This window comes from Cygnus atratus, chromosome 12, assembly GCF_013377495.2.
Source record: "Cygnus atratus isolate AKBS03 ecotype Queensland, Australia chromosome 12, CAtr_DNAZoo_HiC_assembly, whole genome shotgun sequence".
Classification (NCBI taxonomy): domain Eukaryota; kingdom Metazoa; phylum Chordata; class Aves; order Anseriformes; family Anatidae; genus Cygnus; species Cygnus atratus.
In genome coordinates, this window is record NC_066373.1 from 11,102,992 (window position 1) to 11,128,500 (window position 25,509).

Consider the following 25,509-nt stretch of genomic DNA (forward strand, 5'->3'; position numbering starts at 1 on the left):
GTAGAATAGGCAAAGCATGCTTGTTATTCGATAGTAAATGGGAGATTTTTTTCAGTGATCATAAAGCTCCAGTTAACTGTGCAACACAGTTAACTCGAAGAAACGGTGAAATGCTGCATCTGTAGCCAAACATATTATTACTATAGTCATCCAAAGACTTTCTACTGAGTTTGTGTAGCACTTTTTATACCATTTGGTATTACTCAGTAAATTCCTTGTTTAGGAGACCTTCTGGCACTACTTGCTTGCAATTCCTGTCTGGTCACTTTTCAATTCATCTGTCATAAAATGCAGAAGGACTTCTTTTGTTTACGAGAAGACCTTCCATTCTTTAGTCTCAACGCTTTCTAATTTGAAAAACTCCTACATCTTGAAAACTTTTAACAGTCTTAAAGGAGATTCACAACACTATTGCTATTGTGCCCCCATGACCCATTTTGGCCTTTTTTTTTTCTTTTTTTCTCCAATATATATTTGTAAACAGGATAGAAAAGGAGAGAAAAAGAAACCTATGAACCCTTTTCCTCTCTCCTCACCTAAAACTTCTCTATGGTAACCAGACATTTCCTCATTAAAGAACTGCAATCTTCAGAAATAAAGGATGACAACTAGCTGGCAGCTGAACTCACCAACTGTAAAGTTACAGCCTGTCAGGGATGCTGACAAAATTTTCTCTTTTCTCTCAGAATCAAAGTTTAATAATCAAAGCCAACAACAACTGGAGGAGAAATAAGTAACTATGTGTCTTGTCAAGAATTCAAGAATGTACCTTGAAAAACAGCATTCATTTGATGCATACGTCTCTCTTCATACAGTTCTGATGTGCTTTTGCTGGTAAGCCTCTGTGCCTGTCTGGAATAAAACATGTCTTTGAAGCACCTGTTACCATCCTGTAGCCGCAATGTCTATAGTCAAAAAAATAAACATTCGCTTCTCACAGAGGAGCACCTGTCCTTACTAAGTCAAACCAGATTTGTATCTTCCAAGTCCCAGCAGGAAATGAATTTCCCAAAGCAAGACCATTTTATACTGGCCAAAGAGAAGAATGAAGACTGGAATTTCCTATATTCACATATTTTTTTCAGGATGGGGGAGGGCAAGAAGGACAGGACTGACTGAGAAAGCAGTTATGCATACAAAATAGAAACATGTCACATAATGTGTATGCGTACACATGTATCATATATACTATCATGTGTCTGTGATAAGGCTACCCAAATTCTAGTCCCTCTTACCTTGACTTTTGTGGGACAACATTTGGGACAACTCAAGCTCTGCTATTCTGTGCCTATTTTCAGTGGGGTCATTATATGCATCACCTGGCAGGTTTATCTGTGAAAATGCACAAGTCTGATAGCACAGAGTTCTGTAAAACAAAGAAGAGAGATTTGATGTGGAGGTAAGATTCCTTGCTTTCAATTTCAGTATTTTAGGCACAACATACTGATTTTCATTGGATGCAAATCCTTAAACATCTGATAAGAGATGTTTTCTCAGATATAGTGCAATGTCCTGTGCACCTGGTCATGGAATTTACTGTCTCCTAAAGTTAAAGATGTCAACTAAACATCTGCATCTGTACACTCCTTTTTCTGAGTGCATGAGCTCCCAATTCCTAGCCTGTTATTACTCAATCTTTACAATGCAGGAAACCAAACCCTGATTAATACAATTGTGAGAAACTGAGAAAGTCTGTGGTATAAACCCACCTCAATATAGGAATTCTAACAGCAACCAAAAAGCTACTGGAGACAAGATGTTTAACCGACTGGTTAGAAGAACAAGGGCATGTTTTCTGAGGGTAAATCAGTTTTTGGAATGTTCTAAGCTGCAATTTACATTCCAGGGTCATGGAGCGCTCCTACCCCGTCATTACATAGCTCAGTCCTAGCTACCGAGACCGTGCAATCAACATGTCTTCTCCAAAAAAGCATATTCACTAAGAAGGAGCACTCTATAGGCAGACAAAACTTATTGCAACTTACTTAAGAAGTAGGAGATTGACCCTAGCACAGTTGAGATGAAGTACCCTTTATCAAAGCAAGGGAAAGGCACGGTCTAATCTGGCAGTTCAGAGAGTGTTGGAAGATATTCTCAGGACACTCAGCATGGGGGAGGAAGCCTGTTAGAGCTATCTTGGACTCTTGAATTTGCTGGAGAAGTTTGCTGTGTGTAACACAGCTGACTTTGTTTCAATCAAAGTAGCCATCAGCCACTGAGAAAGGCTGCAGTTTATAAGCAAGATATGCTAAATGACATTTGGTATTGTTCTCTGCAGAAACTTAAGCAAATTTGTGCTCTGCACACACCATAATAATAATAGTCACTTGTCCTGTTGTTAACTGCCTGACCCTTTTGCCAGGCTAACAAGCCCTTACGACTTTTTTTTTTTGGAGTAATAGCTGTACCCTTCCAATTAGGTCCAGTTTCAATAAATGCAGTGAAAGCAGTGCAAACTTCTGAGATGGTCACATTAATACTGCTTTGACTGCCAGATTGTACCGGCATAGCCTGTGCTGACAAATTACTAATTTATCTCTTATTGATACTAACTTAAACTATGTATTGTATGGGAGATTTACAATGATTTTGCAAAGTTTAATTTTTCAAATACTTTTTGAAGGTCAGCATATTTTCTAATAGTAGAAAAAATAAGTTAAAACACTTTATAACCTCTAAAGAGAAACTGAAGGAAGTTAAACTGCTTCTCCATTTTTACCTATTTCTACTTGTTTATAATTATTATTTCTTATTTATATTATTTCTCCTTATATTCTTTGATGTGTTCATACAGTATCTTTACCATTACTGAAAAAAAGGAAAAGGTACTGGGGTGAGAGTGAACAAAATCTGAAAGAACAAAATTTAACTGACTTCAAGAGAGACAACATCAGATCCTTGGGTCCAAGTTTCTGAGTTGCTGACTCCAGCGTTCTTCCTTAAAACCGTGCAGTAGACACAGCTTAACCAGACTGCTCTGCATAACTCTCTGAAGACACCCTGGTTTTCAAAGAAAGTTTCAGTTAAGGATGTAATTCCAACGACATTTTTCTTTGACAAAGTTATCTTTGCAGATTTTTTCCTGACTCCTGAAGATTACCACTACACTATGCTGCTAAGAAAGATGAAAAACTGAGAAGGAAGGGGGATAAGATATGTTCAGTAATTAGCTTTAAGTATTTTGCCTTTAAGTGCTAAAAGCCCACATAATTCCACAGGTTAGGCCTGGGTAGTATCAGTAACCAATATTGGCCATTTCCTTACTTGAGCGTCCAGTACAAACATTTGCAGAACCAGTTGCTCAACGGAAGATTTTGGAGACACGCAGTTTTCCCTGCGAACACCGCACATTTTTGCAGTTCTGAGGTTGACTCCACAGCGGTTTCCCAGCTTCGAGGCCAGCCCTGCCTCTCCTCCAAGTCACTGCTGCCCTTACCAGGGCCGGGTCCCAGGGCCACGCCACCTCCCCCTGGGGTCTGGGGTCTCTCCCGACCAAGGAGAGCTCCGGCCTCCCCGGGGCCAGCTCCGCTGCTGTGGGGATGACCCGCGCTGAGGCGCCAGCTCGCTGAGGCGACCCCCGCGCCCGGGAAAGCTCCGTGTGCGTGTGGACACGGCACATGGCGGATCCCCCAGGGGCTGCCGCCTGGCCCGGCGGTGCGGGGAGGCCGGGGGGAGGCGGCGTGAGGCGAGCGGTGCCTTCGAGGCTCCCGGCCAGGCTCCGCCACGCTCCAGAGGAGCGCGGAGAACTGCCGGAGGGGCCGGGGAGGAGCGCGGCGGAGGCGGCGCAGCGGGGCGCGGAGCACCCGTTCCCCCTCAGTCACCGTCCGGCCCCGGACGAGGGGCGCCTCATCCTGCCGGGACAGGGGCTGCCAGGTCCCCGCAGGCTGTGAGGGCGGAACGTGAACAGAACGGCCGTGCCATACCGGGGGTCGCCGTGCCGGGGCCACCCGCTCAGGGAACGGTGAGGGGCACCGCCGTGAGGCGGGGCAGCTCCTCCCCGCTGCCGGAGGTGGAGCCGGGCGGCGCCGTGGGGCAGCGCCGACATTTCCCGCAGGGTCGCGGATCTCCCACAGCAGCGATTGCCTCCTTAGCAGCAACAGCAGCAGAGGAACTCGCCTGGAGATGACGGACGCCCTGCCGCCCCGCGGCTGCCAGGCGGCGGAGCCAGCGGAGGACAGCTACTTTCGGAAGGTGAGAGGCAGGCTGTGCCCCAGGGGGCCGGGGCGGCCGCCCCCCTGCGCACCCTTTAACACCGTCAGCACCCTCAGGGCTCAGGCGGGCCGGGGTCCCGGAGGACGCCCACGGGGTCCCTGCTGCCCGCTACAAGATCTGAGGTGCTCTCGCGCCTTCACAAAACGAGCCAAATTCCACCTGACTTTTTTTTTTCCTCTCTCTCCTTTACTACGTGTTTTTCTGTTCGTTTCTCACTACGTCTCCTCGCTAGCTCTCTTGTGTACCTGTAGGAAAGCTCACTGGAGTGAAGCAGTAAAGTTAACAGGCTCGTTAGGAAGTTTTTAATAAACATCTGCCCTAATTACTCTCCAGACTGACTGGGTGGCTTGTGCCCCGGTTCATTCAGCCCAGCAGCAGCCCCAGTACGTGAGGCCTCGGGGCAGGGGGGGCGTGGGGTCGTTTTTGGTGGCACTTGTGTATTGGAGACCATAAACTGCTTATTCTGTGGGGAAAACAAAACGTAAATGCCGCTCTTGTCTACACACAGACATCCAACCCTGCGCTATGCTGCAGCTGCCATCTGTATTACACCCTAGGGAGGCACATTTGCTTTGTTCTGCTGCCTCCTTCACAAAACGTTTGGGTTTTGCTCCCAGTAGTCCCTGTATTCATAAGCCTACACAGCTTAAGCAAACAGTATTGCCCTTTAGCAGAGGAACTGCTTGCAGATGAAAAGGGCGAAGTTTTACTTGTGCCTGCCATGCTGTGAGGAATCGGCGCTGCCACATAAACATCTAGGCAGACTGAAGCGAAACTTTGACCAAATCTTGTCTGGTTTCTTCACTTGAGTAATCCTACTATAATATATGGTGAGTAATCACTTAGTAGTCCACAGCAGGAAATCATGAAGTGTGGCAAAGTTGTAATTATTTAGAGTTTTCACAGCTATACTTTCTAGAGTACTGGATGGTTGTGGGCTGCCTTGGTAGTAGGCATGTTAGTAGAACCTGACAAGTTTTTGTTGAAGTTAGTCAAGTTTTTGTTAAGTTAGATACAAATTGTCTTTTCCACTTGTTCTTACTGGTGGGGACAGGCTGCAGTTTAACAGTCACGCTGTGCTTTGTAAGTCATAAGAGGAATATACCTGCTGCACTCAGACTGGCTGGAGGGCTGGGTCCTTCTTGATGACGTTATTGTACACTAGGGATAAGTTCACCGAAACAGCATCAGGGCTGTGTAAACTCCATATGCTGAAAAGGTATGAGGTTTTTCTAATATAAAAATACTGCATCCAAGATCAATTTTATATCTGTTTATGAACATCTTTCCCGCTTCTAGATCACTTGTCTTAAACCACTATAAAATGGGTATGAAACTGATGTTAAACAAATCTGGCTGAGACAGAGTTGCAGTAGCACACTTCACTGTTCACTCAGGAGATCTTTGAAAGGCTCATCTAGCTCCTACGTACCTTTTAATACAGTTGCAAACTTGAGATCAAGCTAGATGCTCAAAGCCTTCTATCCCTAAAAGTTAAATGTAAACGGAAAACCAGTATTCCTTGTTATACATTAGTTGAATGGTCTCAAAGATCAGAGCTTTCATTCCAATTAAGTAGTTCCAGAAGAAAACAAACAAACTTTTAAAGAGAAAAAAGCCTTCTGGAATCTTGTACAAATTTAAGTTGTTATCCAAGGAGTTACTTTGATATAATTGCTCTTTAGACCTTACGTGTTCATTTGAATGGTATGCTAGATGATTTCATGTAACAAACTGATTGAACTGGTCATATGTGTCCATGGGTTTCTCCCCCACCTCTCAAGAGCTCCTTCACATTGTTTTCCCTTCCCTTTTTAAAATCACACTACTTAGTTTCCCTGAAAGAACACCAGATTCATTTGTGCAGAATCACACTGGTTTCCAAGGCTATTGGTTGTGTTTTGAGATTGAAAGGTGCTTATTTAATTGATCTTTGTTCTATAAACTGTGGAGCAAGGTGAAAACGCTTGCTATTGTATCAGTACTGCTCACAGAAGGGCTTCCAAATATTCTTTATGCAGTGTGGTTGTCTTCTATACTCTGCAAGATTATATGCAATGCAATTTTAACATTGAGAAATCTGAGTGAGTAGTTCGTATAATATCAATTTGTTCTAGACTCCGATATTTTCTTGTGATAAATGAATTGATGTGGGAAGTATGCTCAAAGTTTATATGGTACCCTTTTGTAGTCTTGAATACAACATACCAGAAAATGACGTTCAGTATAGCCAAGATGCAATATGTAAAAGAACTATTTCCTTAATTCTTGTTTAGCTTTTTTCTATAGGGAGGAGGCCATGTAAAACTATGACTGGCTCTGTGTAAAGGGCAATGAGCAGAAATGGGGCAACAATCCTCCTTCCTGCTTTCGTTCCTGTTGCCACACTAGAAAGTTAGTCTTGCTGTGACTCTGCCAGGTTCGTCTCAGATATGACGGTGGCAGCTTCTCCTGGCCACTCCCTGCGCCATCCCTCAGGCTTCCTTTTACTGTTCTCCTGCAGTGACCTTTCTCCTCCTCTTACCCCATATTTGTGTCCCTTCTCTCCTTTCTCTCCATGGCAAAGGCCCCTCATCTTTCTATACGTAAATTGCAGTTTCCTCTTCTTCCTGAAGACTTCCCGACTTTTTTTTAATAGATCCCCTGTATGGTTGCACACCTAGTTCTGTTAAAAGTAGGTATAACAGAACTGGCAATATTGCCCCTATTCCCTTCCTCTTATAACTCTTCTCAGAAAAAGATGTTTCTTCAGCTGTTTGATTAGTTGATTAGTGAGGGATTTTAAGTTTAAACAAACAAAAAAAACCAATCCTTGCTGATATCCTGGAGAGGATATGGCAAGGTGGCAGAGGAACCCTACTAAGGCTTTCCATCAAAGAGGAACTGGAGCTTCTTGCTTTCTGGGAAGATAATGCCCCAGGAAGCTGGTCCTGCTACTGTCTCGTTTATCTCCGCCATCACATGTTGAGAGTGTAATTCAGTTTACTCCATGGTACAATACCAGGGCAAACTGTACTCGTAGTTCTGGGTGGTGCAAGTGCTCCTAGATGGCCAGCTTTGTGCCTCGATCTCCTCTGTGCAGAGTTCCACATTCTTTCACTGGTTTTGTCTGTGGCCCTGTGAATCGAGCATAGTTATGTCAGTTCTCCATCCAAGTCCACTCCCAGTCTTTCTTCCCATGAAAGAATCTCTGTGGCCAGTAGAAAAGAGTGACAAAACTAATGATAAGAGCAAAGAACAGCTTGTTTTAGAAGTAGAGCAAGGCATTCACATGGGAAGGATTTTTCAACAGACCAATAGTAATTAAAGCAGGTCTATCCTCGTGTGCTGTTTTGCTTACCTGAGATGCTTCTTCTACCTCTGGGAAGTCAGTCTAAGCTTTTTGTAGCTCTGTGAATTGGTTGGCCACTCAGACCTCTTCCTATTTTTTTTTTTAGTTACTCTTGAGTTCTCATGGGAAAGACAACTCTGTTTTCCAAGCTGGTGTCCACTCCCCTCCCATCATTACAGCACCCCATTAAACCAGTATGTTATCACAAAGTAATCCAAAGAACAGGTCAATATACAGAACACAGGATGGTTGTGAAGCTGTGTTCACCCAGCCAGAGGATCCGACACTTGCATGGTGATCTTAGTAGGGTTTTACCAGCTCTGGGACTTTTCCTGTTGGTTCGGAGCAGAGGAAGGAAGAGATTTCTAGCAAGTTCTTTCTAATACATCTTTGCCACCTTGGTTTATTGCTTTATAACTCCTTATGCAGATTGTAACTTTTCAAGTTTCCTAATCAGGAAGCTGCAATAGATAAGAAAAAGCCTTAGTTCATTTTTCAAGCTTATGCTTTCTGTAGGTCTCCAGATATCTGCTGGTACAGCACAAAGCATCCCTTCTTCAGTATGGTTGTTTTGGATAGCAGTACGTTGTGTTGCACACAGGCAGAGCAGCTGGACAGCTAGCTTAATAAATCTTTAGATGCTGGTCAGGTGAGCGAAGATGCTTGTTTTCTTCAACCTTTCTGAAGGCTTTGGCTTGGTCTGTGAGACTAGAAAATTGCCATCTAGACCAAACTGGTGATTCAGAAAGAAAGACAGTACATATTAGTCCTGCCTGCCAGGGGAAAGGTCTAAAAACAGAACACAGGCAGTTCTGTAAATAAAGCACCAGGCTGAAAATGATGATAGGTATGGTAACCTGCTCGTGAGTCAGCACTTCCCTGATTAATCCTCTCTCCTTCCACTCCTTAGCTTTTGGGCTTTCTTCTGTAGGGTTTCCCCCTGCCCCGCTGTGCTTAATGGATCAGTTTACCAACCTGCTGCACCTGTGCTTCCACTGGGCTGGAAGTCTTTAGTCATTAGTAGCCAGGCAACCATTAACATTAGCATTGACACAGGAATATTTATTTGCCTGTTTGTTCTCTTTCTACGTGTCCAGCAGGGACAGAAACAATGTTGTGATGATTCATGCTCCACTTCATGCCATGCCCTGTCCGCTCCTTATATACAAATTCAAAAAACCTAAAACTGAAAGTAGACCTGCATGTGAGATAAGGAATCCTCTGAAACTTGGTTCATCAGGGGACAGACTTCTCTGACACGATACTGATTTTTTTCCTGTCGATTAGTTGAGTGGTGCAACAAGATACTATTGTATCGAAAATATGTATTTGGAACTTAATACAAAGATTAATTCTGGAAGTTTACATTAATATTTTGGCCAGGTACTTAGATCTGTAAAATAATTGCTTATGGTACAGGCTCTGGAAGACCAGATCTTCCTCACCCCTCTCCCCCTTATTTTAACCACAGATAAAAACACCTATTATTGAAAGATTTGCAGTATATGGCTAAGACTTCAACAATGAACCAACAGAAATATGCAAAGAGCAACTTTAATTTAGAAGTGATCCTATGTTCTACAATTATTATATTTCCTGAAGTCCCACTAGAAATACTAGTGTGAATTTATTTACCATAAATTCTATTGCAGCCAAGGAATTTACCTCCGTAAGTTAAGTCACATACACATTTAAATATCTGGAGGCTATGGCCATTTGCATACTCTACAGGGCTTTACAAGCAGCACAGGTTGCACTGGCTGGAAAGGAATGTTTTATTTTAAGGAAGAAGGCACACCCAGTTTCAACTCTGTGTCACCTTCAGACAGTATGCGGCTCATCTTAAAAGTTCAAACCACTGCTTCACAAGTCATACTTATGCTAACTTCAGATGCTTCCTGTGATTGCTCATTGTCAGGCAAACAGTCATGATTTTTGTTTGCATCACAACTGGATTTCTGACCTTATGCTTCTATTTTGGAGAAATAACTCCTAGGCATTCAAGTTTAATACAGATATTTCTTTATTTGGGACCTGTGTTTTTGACAGCTGTTTTCCTTCTGTGAAAGTTTCCTTCCGTCACTCCTAACCTCAGATAAACACAAAGATACTGCTTGTACCCCATAGACTTGTGGTCTGAAGGCTTTGTCGGGTGGGAGGTGAGCACTGGTTCCTTGCACAGAGGCAAGATGTTGTCCATTGACAGCTAACCGGGAGTACTTGACTGCAGGTTTGCCAGGCTACCCTTTATGCTCCTGTGTAATCTGTAGAATAAAATCTCCCCCAAATCCCATGTGAGCCCTGAACAGTCCATCAGCTGCTTTCTAGCTCTGCATGAACTCCTGCTGTTAAGCAGGCTGTGCCTGGTCTGAGAGACAGCAAGTCGCACCGACATCCCACAGGCATTCATAATGCAGCTGTTTGCCAAATAAGCACGTGTGGGACAATGTTTACAGGATTAAAAATAAAAACCAGTGGGATATCCAACCACCTAAGCTCAGGCATTAATTCTAACAACAGATGAGCAGGAATCCTATTAGAATCTGTCATCACACTCCATTAATTAGTCAGATGATTGCTATGAAACATGGGCCCTGAATAGGCCAGCCTTCATCAGGAGATGCATGCATGTTTGTTTGTTTAATATCAGTGTCTGTTTCTTCTGAGAATTTATCTAACTAGGTACATAAATAACAAATGTTAAGGATCTGTAACTGTTCATGTATAGGTCTTGCTTCTGAAAAGGAGGTGTTAAAAACATACCAGATTCCTGATTCTGCAGTTCAACCAAACAGGAAGAAATAAAAGTAGCTAGCAAATTGAACTTCAGGTTTTTAAGAGCCTTCTAGTTTTTCAGGAGCTAAGAACAATAATATTTAGACACTTCAAATACTTTGTGAAATGTAGCTATACTTCAAGGGTGGGGGAAGGCTTTAAAGCTGATAGCTTAGTTCATGATTTGAAATGTCTTTACAGGAAAGCTATTTAACTTTTTTTTTTTTTTTTCAAAAACATACAATGAAAGCTTAAATCATACTCTATTATTGGTAACTTTCGCATCTTCATTAGTAATAAAAATTCTTTGTTGTTATTGAATGAATCACTTACAGATGGTATATAATAAGGGTAAAATCCAGTTCACTCTCCATGTTGTCTCAACTCTGCAAATAAACAGTAATTAAATGAACCATCTAGCATCCTGTTGACAAGATGTGAAACAGTAGGTGTGGAAAATGCAGGGAAGGTTGGCTGTCAGTTGTTCTAATGTACATCAGCATTCTTGGGGTTGTGCAAACGTAAGCCAGCTGCAAAGGCTGGCTGGGAAAGGGACCTTGTACATGGAGGAAAACAAAAATCTGTCTCCGAAACAACACCTAAGTGCATAGAGTTTGTGCTTCACACAAGGGGAGATCTTCTCCAGATTATCTTATTTGCCATAATGTTTCTTGCAGATGTTGGTTATTTTCACTGTTCTCTATGCAGGCTTCTACCCGTCAGTTTTTTGGCAGCCTGATAACAATAGAGTTTAAGCCTGCACATGAACACAAACTAGCAGTGTCCCCATACTGTGTGCAGGAGAACTAAAAAGCACAGTTTTCTAAAAGGTAAAATAGGAGTTCCTTATTGGCCTTGAGGTAGATGGGAGGTATATGCTTGCAGCAGGTGAGCCTATCCTGAAAACAGACTCCTCTGTCCCTGTGAAGCCTTTCATCGGGGAGACAAAAGTGCAGCGCTTACAAGCCCACTGGGGTTGATATGGATACCTCAGTTTGTTAGTGCCTTCTCCTCTTAGTCCCCAGGGGATGTTTTTTGCATTAAGGCTTCACACGGAGATTAGTAGCTGGCCCCAAAACGAAGGGAAACATCCCTGCCACTTTTGTTCTTTGCACAGAGTTTCAGGTCATTGCAGTTTTGCACTCATTGTTCAACTGGAGTCTGTTTAACTTCTGGGCTGGACCTTGATCAAATGTCCATGGAAATAAACAAAACACTTCTGCTGAGCTTTGTGGGCTTGCGAATCAGGCAGTTAATCTTCCTGAAAAAGTTTCCAGAAATAGAGTTGTGAAGGAGTATTTGAATGACGTCAGGAAACTTGTTTGGCATACAGAAAGGTAGGGAGGTGTGGATAGAAGCTGTGGCTCTATAGAGAAAATGAAGACAAGGGTAGCGTGATGACACATTTAGGAAGGATGCTTGGACTAAGCAGTTCAGGCAAGAAGCTGAAAGAAAACATCACAGACCTACGTAGGTGTTTAAAGATGAGAGGCCCAAGAATCAAGTATTAAAGCTGAATACAGGAAGCAAGATGAAATCATTGGCAAGGTTGAAATGAAAAATGGCGTGGATAGAATGGAAGGGGAGAAGACTTTGGACACCAGTACTGGAGAAACTTCATACAATACAGAGTGAAGAAAAAGCAAAGCAGGAAGAACAGCAGCAGCCCAGAAGAAGTTACAGGCTAAAAGCAGAAAGCAATTTGTAGATACAAGACCATATTGTACCTTTAAGTATGCCTTGCTTTCGTCTCTGAGTATAAACGTGTATGAAAGAGCATAAAGTATTTTGTAGTTAAGACTCCTCCTAATCATAAATGAACAAGTTTGCTACACCTGCATGTACTCTCCAGTAAAAAGTTCATCTTCTTTGTATTCTGTTTGCCACCAATGCATTCTCCACAAAGAGAGGATAGAGAGCACATCCAAGATTTGGGCCTCTGCTGTAGTTGGTCCTTCATTGTAGAAACACTTCTGCGATGAGAGTAATTTAATGTGACATATTTTTTCAAGTTATCTGGCAAACGTTGCTTCGGAAGATGCTTACGTGAGCTTCCTGTCATTTTACCTATTTATTAACAAACTTGTAAAACTAGGGGTTTAAAATTAACAATATTAGGCTATGGGCTTTCTCAGATAAATGTGTAATCTGGATTGATCAGCTCATTGCTCAATTGCCAGGTCAATTTGTCTTCACTTGCCAACCCAAATAAAGACTTGTTGATTAGAACTTCATGTTCTATTTAAATACTTGCTTTTGATGTACTGGTATGTCATTGCCTGACCACTCATAATTAAAGCTTGTTGAGAAACTTTTAAATACTGTTAGGTCACAACCACATTCTTCTAGTCAAAACCTGAGAGGGAGGTCCAAAACTGTGCTTAATCTATTGGCTGGGGTACTTGTGGGAAAACTTGAGTTGGACAGAGCTGAGCCTATTCTGCGCGTAGTGCGGGTTCCAGCAGGACCCAGCTAAACTTCTTGACACCCAGCAAGGCCACACAAAAGGGCATACTTTATTTAAGGGTAAACCTCAAGAAGGAGTGATCTTACTTGCTTCAGAATCGGTAGTTAAGGCTGTAGGGATTTGCTGGTTGGCTGTAATGAGTATTAATGTTCAAAGACAGAAGCATTTTTAAAAGAACGGGGGAAGCAGAGGCAAAGAGGAAAAACAAAAAAACGACAACAGTGGATCTGAAACTTCTGTTTTAAAAAAAAGGCGTTAAGATTGCATTCCTCTCAAACAAAGTCAGACAAACATGCAATCCTATTCATCTGTAATAGTTTTATCTTATCACTGCTCACTGGAATATGAAGGTTTGAGCATCAGAAGGAACAAGAGCAGAGATTCTTAGAAAAGTTCTTAAATCTGTGTTGCTACATATCCTGCTTCCTGATAGAATTGTATTTCAAGGCTTTATCTCCTGGTACAAAACTCAGATACTTCACAAAGGTTAAGAGGAGCATTACTAAGATATATTGCCTCGTCAGATACTGTTTTTTTTTTTTTTTTTTTTATGAAATGTAGGAATTTAATAGCACTTTCTCAAATTCAGTTGTAATTGGACAATAGCTTCAGAAGATTTTTAGGGGAGAACAGACTGGCTCAAAGATGTGCATAAGCCTTAAACCAGGTATTTTCAGCATGTATTTTAGTGTCAAATGCTTTGGTCATGATGTCTCTTTTGGTTTTTAATAAGATTGAGAAAATAAATACTGTCAAAACAATCATTTGTTACTGATGTTAACGTAGGTAACTGGTATTCATGCAGAACCCATGCCATTAAAGTTCTTTCAAATACAGTGTTACTCGTTTTTCAGAATCCTGTAACAACAACAAAACTTGTTTCCTTAATTCCAGGGATGTAATCCTCTTGCTGAGACTGGTCGAAGCAAACTACAAAATCAAAGAGCTGTCTTAAACCAACAGATCTTGAGAGCAGTAAGAATGAGAGCTGGTGCTGAAAATCTTTTACGGTATGTGTCATCGGTTCCTAGTTCTCTGGCCTAAGCAGCAAAATGATTTTTTTTTTTTAATTCTTTTTTTTTTTTTTGGTGAGGACAGAGGGGAGATGAATGGCTGCTGGATGCTTTGTGAATATTCCTGCGCTAACTCTGTTGAGTTACTGCCTGCTATAAAGTGTGCTTTCAAAGCTGCTGTGTTGCAGCAGACGGGCTGAATGCTAGACTTACTGTAACTATCTATCTTGCTCTGTTTGGTCAACTTTATTGCTAGTAATAATGGCAAGTGAACCTTGTTGAGAGCAATATAGCCATATTAGAGATGTTTACCTGGACAGAATATTGGGGTTTTTGGGAAAGATACTAGAATCCCTTCCGTGGATGATGGTAAGCTAGCCCAAACATTGAGCCTCAGTAACATCATAATTAAATTGCAGCTATCATCAAAGCTTGACCATTTATCTATGCAGTGCTCAAGATTCAGTCAATTCTGTACTTACATCCAGCGTGCGTTACGCAGGCAGCAGATTTTAACACTGCTTAATCTAAGCAATCTCAGGAATCCAGTAAAGTTCGCTCACAGATAATGTATATTTAAAATATGAAGTACAAGCTTAGAATTTTAGCCTTGGGATACACAGTTCTTCACCCAGATGCTCAGCAAAACTGGAGGATGTGCCCAGTAGAGCCAGATGTATGAGAAGTTTGTTCATAAATATTTATGGAGGTTAATTTTAACTTAAAGGTAAACACAAAACGCTGCAAATTAGACAACAAAAAACTTGCTTTTTATCTCAAACTCACATCTGTGTTTATTGGTAATAGTTTAAGTCTCTTGTAAACAGTAATACTGTATGGAGAATCAGGTTAGAAATAGGCATATAATGTCCTGAAATATGCAAATAGCAAATCACGCAGAAATGCTCTGGGGCCTGTATTAATATCTGCAGTGCTAGCGGTTCAAGAAGTTATAATGTAAATATATAGATGGTAGAGGAAACAAACAAAAAAAATCCAATTTGCTTCAGAAAAAAAAAATTGAATTATAGAGAAAATCATATTTTATTACAAAGAAATCTTCCTACCTGTATACTTGGTTGTAAAACATTCTGTAATAACTGTTTTATGGGAAACTTGTTTTCTTTTATTGTTAAGATCAGAAGTCTCAGCAGATCATTACTTAGCTAAACAAAGTGGGAAAGTCTCTTTTGAAAAAATATTTCCGGATTCTCCTCCCCACCCTAGTATCTTCTAGGAAGAAACTGCATAATCCTGAAATGGGATAGTGATTCTGTTTAAGATGCTTTATTGTTGCTGATTAATGTATCTGAAAGTGAAATTGAGCCTTAATCTCACAAAAAAATAGCATATGACAAACCTTCTAGGTGTCTGCATGCTGTTATCTGGAAACTATCATTCTCTCTTGACAGTAAAGCTAATAAATTTTGAAACATGAGGTCTTGTATCATCTCTTAAGGGGATAAAAAAAATCTTAAAAATGCTGAGAATGCTAGCAAGGGGGTCAGCAAAGCTTTCGTACAAAATCTGTTTCTCAGCAATAAAAAAAATTACTTCTTTCTGCAGGGCTACCACCAACAACAAAGTAAGAGAACAGGTACTACTGGAACTAAGTTTTGTAAACTCGGACCTGCAGATCTTAAAGGAGGAATTAGAAGGACTTAACATCTCAGTAGAAGTTTATCAAAATACAGAGTAAGTTTAAAGCTAAGTTACTCAATTATTAACAGTTCTTCTGTTTGCCAGTGGAAATAAAACTGTTTCTAGATTATTGTGAATGCTGGACAATAATTACCTGAAAGAACAGAGAACTTGATAGGAAGAGAACATACTTGATGGTAGATTTGTTGACTAAGGGCTAGTCTGCATATTTATCTTTCACTTGGGAAAGGTATGTGCCACTAATCCTTAGATACGGAGTTCCTTCATGGAGGAGAATATTGTAAGAATTGAAAGGTCTTGGGGCATTATGGGTAAACGCACGATGCCTAGTAGAATTTGCAGTACTAGGATGGCCAACTGGTTCACAGCGTTCTGGAGTGAGCAAACCTAGTGCACCTATCTGTTCTCAAAGGCATGCAACAGTCCTCTCTTTAGCTAGTAGAGGATAAAGGAACAACACTGCTTTGGAGCTCAAAGCAGACTTGAGGTAGTCCTTAAAGTGTGCATTTCAGTGATAGAAAGATATAAAGTAGAGAACTAAAACAGAAATGTGTAATAGATGAAGTTGGAATTGCTCCAAGATGTTATTTCAACTTTAAAAAGGCACACTAAACTTCAAGTTGCATTGGGCTTCCCAAATATAAAACTTTGAAGTTAAGGTTTATTCATTGTCTGAATACTGCAAAGATTTCTCTATCAGTTAGATGTCTTATTGCTTCGAAAACTGAACTTCTCATATTTGATTAACATTAGCAGCTCAAGATGCAAACTAAAGTGCTTTGTGGGAGGGGGTATAATTTTGGATCCTTCTTAGCACTGTTTTTGGTAAGGTTTTAACTTCTGGCTACAAGGAAGCCTGAATGTACAGGGACTAAACACGTTTACAGTGGGGTACGTTTCCAATATATGCTGTCCCAATGCAAAATATCTACGTTTTATTTTTTGTCTTGGAAGAAACTTGTGCCAAAGTTCCTTCCACGACAATTCTCTATACGATGAGATAATTTTTTTGTTGTTGTTGTTCAAAATCTTACCAGTCTTCGTAGATGGATGTGAGCACAGAGAGCAGCAATGAAAGATATGGCTATGCTAATAAGAGTGAGACTCCAGCAATACCAGTCCTACTTCTAGTCAAAGAATATTTGAAGTATCTGGATTCTCAGTGAAGGATGAGCAGTAGGTCAGGCCCCAAGGCAGGCAGAAGCCTTGTGGCTGGGCAATAGTATGCTTTTTCGTCTCTCCTGATCCCTTCCTATTCTGAGTTTTGCGTTTCTGCCACTGTGATGCTGTTCATTCAAAGCTCTAGATGCCATCCACTAAAATAACCCACTCCCTCTGTAACTGCTCTCCAGCCTTTAATAGCAAATAGCCATTAATAGCTACCATCTGAATCCATTGTGTGTACAGTCCTCAGCATGAGGTCACACCCACATCACTAGGTTACGGTGTATTGTATTGCACTGATCTGAAGGGTGGGTCTTCCCGTTTATTGCACACAGCTCGGCTGCATTGAGCAGCATGACACCGCTTCTGCTCAGACCTGGAAATGTAGGACCGCCTCCCTAACTGTCCAATACCTCCATGATGTAATCCGTGCTGACTCCATGGGTGTGGGGCCCCTAGGAAACTTGAAAAATAGAAATGCCTCTGTGTAACAAATGCCGGTGTCTACAGGAACTGTGGGCAGCATTAGAATTCATTAAATCAGTAAGGCAGGATTTCGCTTGCATGTGTCTCACTTCCGAGGGAAAAAATCTGGATACAAAGTGATGTAAAAGGGTTGTGGTTTCTTCCAAAAGCCTCATCAGGAATAAAATAATTCTCACTGCCTGCGGTGGTGTTTTTGCTCTGTACCCTGGAAGCCCCTTCCAAGCTAGCAGAGCCGCTTTCTGGATCATGCAAACTAGTTTTAGCACTCTTCCACTGCTAAGGAAGCTGCATTGCTACTCCTACCTTCCCCAGATAGAATTTTCTCCACTGAGAAAGTGATTTTGCTGGTTTTGCTGATAAGACCATAGATGAATCACACCCGTGCCATTTTGTAGCTGGTAGCGATATACTCTGAATAATGACTATGCAGTGAATCAGCTTGCAGGAAAATGGAAAATATCAGATAAAACTCATAATTGCCAGACACTAATCCATTAAACCTACTAAGCAAACTAGGCACCTGGAAGCAATCCTGATCTCACTCTGATCTCACTTTTTTATAATTGGGTAATACAGAGGAAGAGCAATATAAGTAGCTTTCATACTGAAGGATAAATAGTAGTTTTTTGCTTTTAAATTCAATGATAAGAGTCCCATTACCTAGTGTTGTTTACTAGTGTGATGTGGGTTTAAGTCCATAATACAGACGCGTATTCTCTTGAGGATTAGATTATTTTTTATATCACAGTTCTCATCATATTGCCCTTTGATGTTTTATGGTTTGAGTTGTATACAAGGTTAGCACCTCGTGTTGTCTCAGTAGTTCTCAGACTTCCTAGTCTTAGACCTTTCACTGTTAAAGTTGTTACACTTTGGCCCCACTTTTCCCTGTTAGACACACATCACTTCTACATGCAAAAACATTGTTAGCATGTAAAATACTGATTATAATTATTGATAATTACCATAACTCCTACTGTGGCAGATGTCCTAGCAGTTGTGGAGCTGTTTCTTGTGCATATAACTTGTGCAGCTGTTTAAAGGTAGAGCTAAGCTTCAGTAAGCCAGCTTTTGAAAGTCTCGTTTTCTTTTCTTAGGGGGAAAAATAGTCTCAAATAAAAAAGGCACAGACAAATAGCTTTCCTCACTCTCATCTCTAGGGCTCCCAGGCTACTAAGCAGACAAAGTTCTAAACTATGTATGTTTTACCTGAGCACCCATCAGCGTACTAGTTTTCTGTCATCAAGTGAAACAGAAGTAATTATTGACAGACAAACATAAAACTAAGATTTCTGAATCTTTTCATCTTTTTCACAGAGAGACTTTCAGCATTCCCTTGGTACCTCTTGGCCTGAAGGAAACCAAAGAAGTAGACTTTACACTCCCCCTCAAGGTAAATTTCAGAGATACATTTCAGAATAAATACTTAACAGAATTTGCATTTCAAATTTGTTTGAAGAAGTAGAAGTAATTTATGTACAAAATATTTTTTGTTATATTTGTCCTAGAACTGTGATCACAGTGTGTTTAAAAATTACCCAGTCATTACTTGGGTTGTTGCCCTGCTCTGTGCCTTAATTTACATTCCAGTGAAAAGAGAACTGGGCCTGCTTTCTCCTAGTGTGCTTAGCGGAGATGAAGATTTTAGTGTTTGTGCCGTGCTTCACGTTTACTAAACACTACATACTTGAAGTGAAGCAGATCTTCCTTGTTAAGAAGCTGTTATAGTTTAAACAATATGACGAATAATTTAGTATAATTTTATTCTCGGCCTGCAGTGGAACTGTAGGATGGTTTGGTCCCTCTAGGGATATTTGGCTTATCTGTCCTCAGTTTTAGATTTGTTTTAGATTCTCCAAGGGACAAGCAATAGGTAAAATATGCTGTACAGGAGCACTTGAACTGCATGTGATTCTGAGTAGGTTATGATTGTAGGAATAAAACTAAGAACAATTTCAAGGGTGCTTTGTGGAACCACTGGCTGGAGGCAAGGCATAGCCTAGTCCCTATGTATATGTGTATCTCCTGGTGCAGTTAGAAGAAATGGTGTCTCGTGTGTTTGAGAATGTTGTTTGACTTAGTAAAAACCCGCCTTTTTCAAGGTTAATAGGCTTGGAAGGCTTTAGCACTTTTTATAGCTATCATCTCTACAAATAAGATAGCCATTCTTATGACTTATTACAAACTCTTATAATTACAAATAAGACTAAGCCATTCTATGAAAGCTGTGTATAAATAATACATGTCAAAGGAAGATTCTGCTTTTCACGGACATTTTTTCAGGTTGCCACTCTTCCACCAATTTCAGGTCCTCTGTAAAGGAACAGCTGACCACAGTTGAGTCCCTCTATGGCAGGGCAGGAGAGGTAGTTGACAGCACCACTCTATGGTTAAGAGCAATACCATTACGAATCTAAGGTATAGTTAGATTCAGAGCTTCACAAAGCCACGTTAGGCTGTACTTACTATTACTAGGTTTTTTATCTTGGGTGGAGTGGGAGGGGGGAAGAGGGGTTTAAACTGAGAATAATCTTTGGGCTTTCAGGGGAAGCTACAAGTAACATTTGGAATTAGTTATGTAAAATGTTACTCAAATTGCAAAACAAACATAAAACTTCACTTTTCTTTCTGGATTTGGCAAGTTCGAAGATTGAATGTGATACCATTCCATTCAATATTAATTACTGAAATCAGTGTTCAGTATTTATTTATGACTGTTACATTTAATATTTATTTCTGCCCCCCATGTTACAGCTTCCTTGGCCTTTATGTCCATATTTTCCTCCTTATAATAGAGCCTGAAATAATGTATCAAAAAAGGACAAGGAGACAGAAGATGTTGTAAGAAATTCCACTTTGAAGACAGTATAGTTAAATGAATTAAAATGAGCATAAATAAGAAAAGAATCAAAATTCCTTCTATAGTTTTTGGTTCCATTAATACTACTACTGAGTACTACTCTTAAGTGTGAAAGGAAGTAGTAATAAAGATTTTACTAAGCACAACGGAGCGATACTCCAGTTTGTGCTAGCCAAGCTAGCTCAGTTGAAAAGCAGAGTTGCAGCATTATCACCACTTGTTTGTGGGCTAATATACCTCGCCACCTTCTCTACTTTGGGACTTTCTGTGTATTGTGCAACGTATTATTGAACCTCATGGCAAACTGTCGTTTATTATCATCATAGAAGTTGTCTCTGCTTTTACTTCTGTAGGTTAATCTTGATGGCCAGATTATGCTACCACTTATGCCATTGTGACTGTGTTAATTTCAGTGGAATTGCACTACTATAGCTGACAAGAATTTGGCAGCCTCTTTCTGTTAACAAGTTTTTATGGTCACTTGATTCCCTTGTTATTTTAGATAACAGGGTTCATTTGTCCCTTTCAAAACCATTAAGTGTTGTTGTTTTAAAACTCAATGGAGTTAATATAATAGGTGTTTGGTACCTTTACACCAGGCTGAAATTTGGGTTTTGGTCTCAATTATCAGATGAAATTATTAGTTCTCCTGTCTTTTTGAAGTCTCATCACTATATGTAGCCATACTATTGACTGGAGGAGACTAGATAATGTGCAAATCAGGACCGAACCAATTTCCTACTGTTGGCAACTGCAGGAAAAAATAATGAATAGTTTAAATTAATTTTACCTATTCAAATATTTTATTTTTTAGGATTTTATTCTGGAACATTATAGTGAAGACAGTTCCGAGTATGAAGATGAAATAGCAGATCTCATGGATCTGAGACAAGTAAGTTGAAGTATGGCATAATGAGATTTTTTTCATGAGGTCTTTTAATCTAAAGTTACAAATATTAACATTTGTATAGAATCGGCATATGTCACTGCTATTTATAACTCACTGTATTCTTACTGACTTCATTTCTGAGATATAGAATATGAATCTCCATTTTCCAAGAGCTTTGCAATCTGAGTAAAGAACAACTGAGAAAAGGATGAATTTATGCAAAGTGGTTGAGCTATTGACACAGCTTTGTAAATCCCAGCTTATGTATTCTTTTCACTTAAAGTATTGTAAATTTAGCAGGAAGAGTGTTCAAATGAGTGCATCTCACAAAAGACTGTAGTTGAATGGTGATTATTTCTAACTACTGTTTCCAGTATTATATTAGAAACACTAAAATTCTTTGTAGCTTTCATAAAATGCCTGCAATCTTTGTTTAATTAAGTCTGAGACTCACAAACCAGGACCCTTTTTCTTCCATAAAAGTTATGTTCTACTTCTGTGTAGCTAAAAAACTCTTAAGCTTACTGTTCTCGCATTACATACATTTCTATGAAATGCAGAAGTGCAGAGGAAGTAGAGCTTTATCCTGGGTGTTGCAGTATTCATCCTGTAACTCAACAGAATAGATTTTATTTTAACCTGTTGTATTTTAAGGCTTGCCGCACTCCTAGCCGAGATGAAGCTGGCATTGAGATGTTGATAAGCTATTTCCTTCAACTTGGTTATGTAGAAAACAGATTCTTCCCACCTACCAGGCACATGGGAGTTTTATTTACATGGTAAGTGTGGAGTTTGTGGTTGTTTTTTTTTTTTTTTTTAGAACACTGTTAATCTTTAACTTGTCTCCTGTTTAATTTGAAACATGTCTGTGCTTCTTCCCTCCCCCCCCCCCATCCCAGTGTGCATCGTCAATAGTGGTTGGTGGTTTTGTGCTGTTGTGTGGTTTTTTGTTTGTTTGTTTTTTTTTTAGTATTAAGTGTAAACCTGAATACAATGCTTTAGCCCTTTTCATACTTAGGATGAAGCCATTGTCTGAGTTATGATTTGGGCTACAGGTTTCCACAAGGGAAAAAGTGGGGAAAAAATAATTTTGGACAACTGCAGATGTTTCCTGGACTCTGAACTTTGTTGCTTGAAGCAGATGGGGAATGGGTCGGACACTCCTTGGTTTCTTGAGTATCTGGGCCTGGAAAGAAAAATGACGTAATTTATTATAGTGCAGTGTTTACTACACTTATGAGCAAGGATGATGGACTTTGAATTCAGAATTTTGATTTTTGTGATTGAAAAAAATGAGAACTGTGATACAGCCAAGAAGATCTGTTAAATTCCTAGTCATAACTGCAAAAAGGAACTACAAAATACAAGTTATATAGGGTCAGACCGTAAGGGCCAATAGTTAATCTGTGGCAACATCTAATAGTGCGTGCCTGATTAAAAAGTACAAGAACATAGCAAGAACGTAGGAATACTTCCCCAGGATGCTCTCAGCCTCAGTAATGTCTTATAGGCACTTACTAATATGCTTCTGGAGGCACTGCTTTAAAACCTGAAAACTAAGTCTCAAATAAAACCATTTTCTAGTTTGCGGCACCTAAATTGTCATTGCAATACATAACGGTGTTTCTAATCACCTTTATTTTTACTGTAGCAGTACAATTATTAAGAATTACACTGTTCTTTTGGAAAAACAGAATGAAATTATATGTAGTTTCAATGGGTTCTGCACATCTTAACACTTAGTCTAATGTTTGTTTCCGAAGGTATGATTCTTTCACAGGTGTTCCAGTGTGTCAGCAAAATCTGTTGCTTGAAAAAGCTAGCATTTTGTTCAATATTGGAGCCCTCTACACCCAGATTGGAACCAGATGCAATCGTCAGACCCAGAATGGGCTTGAAAATGCTGTTGATGCTTTCCAGAGAGCTGCAGGTACAAATATAAAATACAAAACATAAAAACACATTTATGTGAATGTTCCTTATCTCAGCCTGACTTCCTGCAAATTTGTGCATTTTCCACATTCCTTAAGCAAATAAGATGCAGTAGGGAAATTCAAAAAGTCTAGAGAAGATATGAGATGAAGCTTTAAGTCAAAACCTGGAACTGCAGTTTGAATGTGCTGATAAAGACAGTTAATGCTGTGGTTAATGATTAATGAATTGTAGTTCAAAGGTCTTAGTGATAGTCCTAATGCTGTTTCATTTTGTTCATTCTTTGTTTCATGGGCATAGCTGCTTTGACCTCCGTGATTTTACATTGGTGTAAAATCTGTACAATAAACAATTTGAAGGGTTAACAAGGGGCTTAGAACCCATTTTTGTATGGTCTTTTCAAAATTAATCTTACTATGTTCTGTGGTGAAATTTGCAATTCATTTGAAGTTGGCTACATAGATTATCCATAGATTCCAAAGGCAAACATTCAAAGTACTAAATTTCCATCCCAAGTGAAGAAAAATGCAAATTCTAACAAAGGGAATTGGATCCCTTAAAATAACATGTTGTAGAAGCTGTTGTTTTTTCAAGTAGTTTTTCTAATTTTTTGTAAATGTCATCTGCTACAAATAGTGCTTAAAGACACTACCTATGTAATTAATATGTACTCTAAGATTTGTTTTTGCAGTAACAATCTGTGGCTGTGGGTTTGCTCTGTATGCTGCAAACTGTGAACCACATAATGGGATTGTCATAAAGCCCCTCTTTCGAGTACACAGAACAGCTATCCAGAAAATCTGATGGCATTTCTTCATGCATTTATTAAGTAGATTTTGGTTTTCAACCTTTGTATCTTACAGATACAATTTTCTACAAGAAATTTTAGTATTTGAGAGATTTCTCCATTTTGCAGCTGCTCCTTCCATTTTGCAAATGAAGTCACTACTTTTCACTTCAATATATTTGCAGAACAGAATTAATTCACAAATATAAATGTATCATCTGCTACCACAATACCTTTCCAGGGCCCCAAAGCAATGTGCTCAAGAGGCATTTCATTGTACCTGTGCATGGCTCCGTAACACTGTTCATTATGTTGCTGGAGACATGATATAGAGCATGTATTAACCATTTCTCAGTGCTGAATGGAAAATGTTGGACAGAGTTTATTCTCAACAAAGCTCTCAGTGTGTGTATGCTTACTACGTAAGCAGAACTATGCTGAGAACCAAAAAGAGATTTTTTTTCTGTATTTTCAGTTCCTTTTGGTAGGGTGTTCTGTCAGTACTTGGATGCGTCTGGCAAGTGACTTTTGGTGGTGGTGGGAAAAATGCAGAGATGGCCATAATTCAAATTTGTGTAAGGATGTATTAATAAGTTAAAAGATACAAATACAACACAGAAAATGAAAGATATCAGAAACTGGTAGTAAGAAAACATAGCACAGCATGACAGAAATAAAAGAAGTGACAAGAAGTAAGATTACAGAAGGTGGGACACTCAGAAAGCAGAGGTCTTATCTTTGCACTTGTTTAGTATTATCAGTAATTAGCAGGCCAGTAGAGCTCACTAAACCAGTTGGATAACATGCATGCTGAAGGTTACGCTTTCATATGTGAAACTGTTCCTTAATATTTGCACTACAGTTAGTGTTTGCTTTTAATGTGATAAATGAATGATAGGAATGACTAGTATGTTGGTGAAACCAAACGTCTAGAGCAGAATGTAATTTTATCCAATTAAACATACTGTCCTGGTTTATTTACATGAAACTGAGCTTCCATTTAGCAACATCTACGAAGGAGACTCATAATTAGTAAGTTTATACATTTTTCTCATTCCATTGAAGGGTTCTACTACTTAGAATTGCATAGTGTTTTTTTTTTTTTTTTTCTTTCTTGTCCTATGTAAAAGCCCTAGCCTACCACCCCCATATAAAAGTCCCATTCAGTTCAGCATAGCTTTATGGTCAGTCACCAGAACAGTTATAAACAAATCTGAAGGTATTGCCCTTAAAACCTGTATCTTCTGTTGCTCCTTTGAATTAGGATTTTGAGATCTGTACGTTTTATGGGAATGCAAAGCAAAACCAGTAGATCAGTTTAATTTTTATGCATACCAGGAATCCCTTCAGATTGCTGTAGTTCAGTACTAGAAACCTTTCAATCTTATTATCATACATGCTAGAATTAAGTTCACCCGTTTCTCTTTCTGTAATGCTGACCAAAAAAAAATTTGTTCTTTCAGGAGTCTTAAACTACTTAAAGGAGACCTTTACTCACACACCGAGTTATGATATGAGCCCAGCGATGCTGAACGTACTGGTAAAAATGATGCTTGCTCAAGCTCAAGAGTGTGCTTTTGAGCAGATCAGCCTTCCTGGAATACGCAATGAGTTTTTCACACTAGTGAAGATGACACAGGAAGTTGCCAAGGTAAAATAAGAGACTTAATACTGAGTCTTTAAAATAACTGTTTCCAGTGAGGCGTTACTAGTTAAAACCTCTAGTAATATTAAGAGTTTATTAAACCTAAATCTTAACAACCGTTAATGAAAACCCAAAGTAGCGAGGAACAGCTCACAAGCTGTATTGAAAGTTGCAGTCTTTTGGAAGATTGAAATTGTGAATATCTGTAATTCAAATATCATTATATTAGAATTATGAATTCTTTAAGTTTAATAAAAACGTGCTGGAACACTTGGGCACTGAACTT

At 39.8% G+C, this 25,509-nt stretch overlaps 2 protein-coding genes across 2 annotated transcripts in view; one reads left to right on the plus strand and one right to left on the minus strand.

Moving 5' to 3' along the window:
• Positions 1 to 573: 573 nt before the first annotated feature.
• On the minus strand, positions 574 to 4,045 carry LOC118246502 (translation initiation factor IF-2-like). The gene is made up of 4 exons (XM_050713284.1): positions 3,914 to 4,045; positions 3,265 to 3,866; positions 1,236 to 1,366; positions 574 to 852 (listed from the first exon to the last, which is right to left on the minus strand). The coding sequence occupies exons 1-4, from the start codon at positions 4,043 to 4,045 to the stop codon at positions 785 to 787; spliced, it is 933 nt and encodes a 310-aa protein (XP_050569241.1). The 3' UTR covers positions 574 to 784.
• The window catches only part of RHPN2 (rhophilin Rho GTPase binding protein 2), a 30,930-nt gene continuing 9,429 nt past the window's right edge, over positions 4,009 to 25,509 (plus strand). Inside the window, exons 1-8 of the mRNA XM_035543224.2 lie at positions 4,009 to 4,191; positions 13,680 to 13,795; positions 15,365 to 15,493; positions 18,428 to 18,503; positions 20,785 to 20,862; positions 21,514 to 21,638; positions 22,623 to 22,789; positions 25,042 to 25,229. Coding sequence (XP_035399117.1) covers positions 4,123 to 4,191; positions 13,680 to 13,795; positions 15,365 to 15,493; positions 18,428 to 18,503; positions 20,785 to 20,862; positions 21,514 to 21,638; positions 22,623 to 22,789; positions 25,042 to 25,229 — 948 coding nt within the window. The 5' untranslated portion in view covers positions 4,009 to 4,122. The remainder of the gene's footprint in view (positions 4,192 to 13,679; positions 13,796 to 15,364; positions 15,494 to 18,427; positions 18,504 to 20,784; positions 20,863 to 21,513; positions 21,639 to 22,622; positions 22,790 to 25,041; positions 25,230 to 25,509) is intronic.

Coding starts and splice junctions, on each gene's coding strand:
- LOC118246502 (XM_050713284.1), bottom strand. CDS start 4,045: ATGTCGGCGCTGCCCCACGGCGCCGCCCGGCTCCACCTCCGGCAGCGG. Junction 1,367..3,264: donor TGTTTGTACTGGACGCTCAA/GTAAGGAAATGG, acceptor TTTGTTTTACAG/AACTCTGTGCTATCAGACTT. Junction 853..1,235: donor GTTGTCCCACAAAAGTCAAG/GTAAGAGGGACT, acceptor GTTTTATTCCAG/ACAGGCACAGAGGCTTACCA.